Genomic DNA, 5,333 nt, shown 5'->3' with positions numbered 1-5,333 from the left:
CCGCCCCCTTCCGCTCCCGCGCCGCCCTGGGCCCGGCCTCCTTCGCGCGCCCTGGCCCCGTCTTCTTCCCGGGCCGGGCCTGGAGGGGGCGCCCCAACCTCCGGCGTGTGCGCGGCTGCTTTCTGCTCGCGGCTTTCGCAAGGGGCTGGCGGCTCCCGTGCGCACTCTGCCTCGAGCCCGTCTCGGCCCGCGTCCTGCCCGCCCGGCTAAAGGGGCCTTGGGAAGCAGCAAGGCAGGTGGGAGCGAGCCGGCAGACGGTGTTTTGCATTGTTAAGAGAGTGAGGCCCGTCTCCTTCTCCAGCCCACCGGGTCACAGCCACTGGGGCCCCTTCCCACGGGATAGTGGCCCCGGGGAGTTCGTTTGCTGAGGTGTTGAGCTTGGATCCAGCTGGGAGAGAACCGGCCCTTAGGAAACCCCATTGCAGCTTCTCGTGAAACGTCTGAGCCCAGAGGCTGTGAGGGGTCTGCAGCTTGGGTGCTTGCCCCGTCTGAAATAGTGCCACCAAATAGAAATTCAGTTGCTGATTTTCCAGCAGCCGAGGCACGAGAAAGCAGGCCCTGCTGCCTTCATGGAGTAGGTGTCAGTCGGGTTTGATCGAGTAGGAGTAGAAGCGGAAGTTAGCGAGAGGTTAAGATGTTTCAAGTAACGATGCATTCATGTGGACCATAGATACTCCCCACATGCAACATCTGTGTCAGCGTGTAAGAAGCAAGCGATGTCGTTTGACAGGCTGCCGTGATGTCGATTCTTGTCTGTTATGCTTATTTCTTACCAGTTTTTTTCGCTGAGCTTCAAATTGTTATTAAAATAAAGATGCCTTTGCATGAAAACCTTTGTTCTTTCATATTCCTGCCCCCCACAACGCACTTCCCCCCCCCCATATGAAAAAGAAAATTCTCCCATACTGTTTGGATGTGAATTCACATAGTCAACACTATTCTGCTTTTAGTGTTTGTTTTGTACTGGGTATTTTGTATTGAAATTTGGAGTATCAGAGAAGACAGAATGGGCCCGTAATTGGAGCGGATAAACACTTTTTATGATTTGTGAGTATTTAACATGTTAATAGCTGAGGAAGAATCACTTAGATGCCACAGACCTTCATTTTTTCCTCCAGGAGGGCCAGAAACACCTTTTAGTAGATTTAACTTGTATAAAAGTCATAACAGTCTATTGCTGTGTTTAATGACTATTGGGCACTCAATTTTATCTTTACATTGTCTATGTATGTGGGGAAACAGTGTCACTACTGTACAGATGCAACCAGGGCAGGTTGAGTGATTTGCCAAAATTCTGCTCAGTGCCTTAGAGCCCCTGACATTAATTGCTATGCTATGGGACAGGGGTTGTCAACCAGGGGTATACGTACCCCTGGGGGTACTTAGACTGCTCCTAGGGGGTACGTGCAGGTGGGTGGGGATGGAGTGCCACCACCCCCGGGAGCAGGGCCAGGGCGGGGCTAGGGCAGCAGTGCCCCTCTGCAAGGAGGGGAAGCTTGCACGTGATGGCTGCTGCTGCCACACACCAACCTGGTGAGCTGTGCCCTGCAGAGGGGCACCACTGCCCTCGCCCAGCCTGGTGAGCTTCACTGCCCTGTCCCGTCCTGGGAGATGGCAGCTTACCCACATGCTGTTCCCAACTCCCTGCTCCATGTTTGGCCACATGGTCCCCACCCCATGGCATTTGGCCATACTAGCCCCCACCTCCCCGTGCTTGGTGTCCAGCCGCCGGGGGTACTTAGATTAAAAAAAGGTTGAAAACCCCTGCTGTGGGATATAACCCTTGATATACATCATGATTTCTTCTGAATGCTTTCTCTTATGGATATGTGTTGCCATTCACAGTCATAAAGCACCGTGAGGCCAAATCAGGGTTACAAAGTCTTAATTTTTTTTAACCTTTTGGAATAGAATTAAGAGTTGCAGTCTCAACATTTTAAGATTAGATTTTGCAGGGAACTACCTTTTTCCCTCTCTCCCAACACATTTTATGCTCCTTTTCCAAGATCCTGGTCCCTGCTAGTTGCCGGTCATAGTCTGTTTCACTGAGCTAATTCTTCACTCTTTTGCCTCACCTTATGCAAGTTTCCTTCATCCCCCCTCCCTCCCCATTTACATGTGTGCACATGCATTTTGACACTTCATCAGGTCTGTCTCCTTGCTCAGCCATCTACTTGTGTTCAGTTTCCCTTTCTCACCAGCTGCTTGTGTCCTTGCTTCATTTCAGGAAGATGTTAGTCCCAGTTACAGGAGACATGGAGTCCAAAGGAGAGACAGACACCTGGCTTTTGGTGTGAGGCTTGGCTTTTCACTGGTTTTTGAGGGGTGCTTTAAGTCTAAAAGGGATCAGAACCACAGTTTTAGAGCTTCTCAAATAAAGCCTCTTTGCCCTGTCAGACTCTCCTGAAGAGAGAACAATTTAGTCACAAAAAGTTATTAGACTAGGTTACACTTAGTTAAATCAATCTACCTGTTAAAATAAAACCAAGTCAATTTATATAATGGCATAAACCACCAAGTGGAAGGTCTTGATTTAAATGATCTTAGGAGGGCTTGGACTAGATAAAGCCGAGGTCTCTTTGAACCTTAACTTTCTATGATTCTGTCTGTTGTAATCAAAGTTTTTATTTGTACTTCAGTTCTTTTTTAAAGAGAGACTCATTCTCATTGGTTAATTTAACCACTAAAATGCACTGTTTTACAGTTAAATTGAAACGTTATGCCAGGATTTAGTGCACTTTCTTGCTACATAGTGGGGGTACCTTACCCATAGGCATTTATTTAAGCAATGGTGTAACTTGTTATTTTCAGATTCTTATTAAATTTATTTAGTATGCTACACACACACACACGTTTTTGTTAAATAACTATTAAGTTGGTAACTGAAATTTAATTAAATGTACAATAGCATGTAAAATATGTTAACAAATAAAACAGCCTTAAACCATGGTGCATCATAGAGTGAGGTCCTGATCCCTGTGATGACTTCAATCTTTTGCACCCAACAGTATAACCCCTGGGTCTCCTAGAACCTCAGACCATTAATACAGGATGCATCCAGTTGTCAGGCTCTGAATATTATTGAGCCTGACTTCAGAAGTTAGATATACTCCTGATTCTGTCATACAGAAATACACATAATGCATGTAGACTAAACATTTTGACAGATGTTTAGGTTAACATTCCGGATTCAGGACATTTAAATGAATGTTTTATGAGATTATAGTTGGCTTAGAGCTTTTATATTAAATTTCATTTAATTTTAATTTAATTTTATCAGTTTTATTTTAAAAATTAAAATAATTATAACTTAAATAGCAAACCTCATTTTAAATATATTTTTTTTATAAACTCAGTACTTTAATATGGTTTGTGCTGATTGAGAGATACTGTGACTTAACACTGCAAAATATAATTTGTCTGCCCAAGTATACAACTCAAAGTATCTTACAAAAATGTTAAGGTCCCTAATGAGAGCTCTACAGATCTCATATTGTGGGCAAGAAGTGAAAAAAACCCACTATTAGTATGTGTGAATTTTGACATATGTGAAGTAAATTTGGAATTATACTAGTAAGTTTTTGAATTAACAGTTGTATTATAAGTATAATAAAATCTGTTCAGCAGCAAGTACAGTTTTTCTAATATGGAAACTTGAACTATTTCGTATTTCTTTTAAAGACATGTATATCACAAAACAATAAAGAATATTTTGTATACCTGGATTTTGCTTCGTATCATAAGAGGAAATTATCAGAAATATATTGCATAGGACTACGCATGCTGGAGCCTTCAAATGCATCAAATTGCATTACTATTCTTACTGATATATTCTTTCTGTCTCTGATAGTAATGGTTATATTCTTGAGTCTGGTCTTTGGCTTTTATGTTTACAGTAATCAGGGGTTAGGTGGAACAATCAAACCCTGTTAAGCTAATATTAAATTCAATTGTGTGTTTGTTGCTTGACAAAATGTTACCTTGTTCTCCACTTATTTTAAAGAGAGCTCTGATTGAAAGCCTAGCTGGCTTGTATTCAACCCAGAGAGAAGCACCTTGAAGAACCGGTCTTATTACTGTTTCTGGACATTCATATAGTGGTAGTTCTTTGCCATGCTACCTGTTAACTCTGGCCATTGACTGTGCCTCATGTACGCAGGTTTTTGCTGTAAACCATATTTCTGTCAGTTTGAAGGCTTGGCCACAGCAACACATTCTACATGGGCCTTGAAACTTCTAGCTCATGAGAGCTGATTTTCCTTGGTGTAAACTGAGAAGAATCTTATCTTTGTTCCTTGTTGTAAACAATCTGCTAATTAACTTCTGAGCAAAATATGCTTCTTATAAAATTATGTGGCCTGTATCTTGAGATCTTGTATCAAGGAAGAGAGTACTGGGAATACTAGTATCTTGTACTAGGAGGAGAGTACTTTGATTCATATGTCCAGACAAGACATTCTGTATTGGATCTCTGCCTCTGGAATTCCATACTGATGCATGCTAATTAATTTTTGGATGTGGTCTGCTACCAACATCCTGCTTCTGAATCTTGTTGTGATTCATTTAGTATAAGTTTATCTTCAGTTACTATAATTCATAGCAGAAGATACAAAACTGAAATCCCTATTACAGTTTTTATGTTTGTAGGTTTAAACCTACTCTGTAGTTGAACACAATTCTTTAGTCCTAAGTTCAGTGAATGGATAAAAACAACAAATTCTGCAAATGAATTTGCTTTTGTTAACTTTATATCTAACACATTTCTTTCTTTTTTTAGTGATTCTCCTTTGCCTGTCTCATCACGTGTCTGTTTTGTAAAGTTCCATGATCCTGACTCGGCAGTTGTGGCCCAGCATCTGACAAACACTGTATTCGTTGACAGAGCGTTGATAGTCGTACCATATGCAGAAGGTTTGTGAATTGTTTAATGGCCTATGAAGCCATCATATGATGGCATTTTACTTCAGTATAATTCTGTAGAGTGAGGTTTAGTAGCATGCAAAACATCTGAGTTTTATTAACATTTTGAAACCCCTGGTATACTGTCATTAGCCTCTGCATTAAAGAAACCCTATTTTTAGTAACACAGTGGAAGCTGGAATATTTGTCTCAATATTTTCTATAAGAAATATCTTAATTTTAGATATTTAAGCAGAATTATTTGTAAATTATACTCTTGATTCACTTAAGACATCTTCACCATAATTTAAAATACTTGTTTGTATAAGAAACTTTGTCTGAAAGATGACTTATTCAGCACTTGCACTTTTACATAATCTCTTCATGAGAGTTTTCTCTTTTGAGAGTGAATGGGAAAGTGGATTAGCAGGGGT

At 41.2% G+C, this 5,333-nt stretch overlaps 1 protein-coding gene across 2 annotated transcripts in view; it reads left to right on the top strand.

Moving 5' to 3' along the window:
- Positions 1–5,333, top strand: part of SRSF11 (serine and arginine rich splicing factor 11) — a 39,586-nt gene that overhangs the window by 5,470 nt on the left and 28,783 nt on the right. For both annotated transcript variants that reach the window (XM_019528404.1, XM_019528405.1), the window contains exon 3: positions 4,778–4,911. In XM_019528404.1, the coding sequence (XP_019383949.1) occupies positions 4,778–4,911 (134 nt within the window). The remainder of the gene's footprint in view (positions 1–4,777; positions 4,912–5,333) is intronic.

Source organism: Gavialis gangeticus, unplaced genomic scaffold, assembly GCF_001723915.1.
Source record: "Gavialis gangeticus isolate Ggan-Ray unplaced genomic scaffold, GavGan_comp1, whole genome shotgun sequence".
In the NCBI taxonomy this organism is placed as follows: Eukaryota; Metazoa; Chordata; order Crocodylia; family Gavialidae; genus Gavialis; species Gavialis gangeticus.
This window is presented reverse-complemented; position numbering and strand designations above follow the sequence as displayed.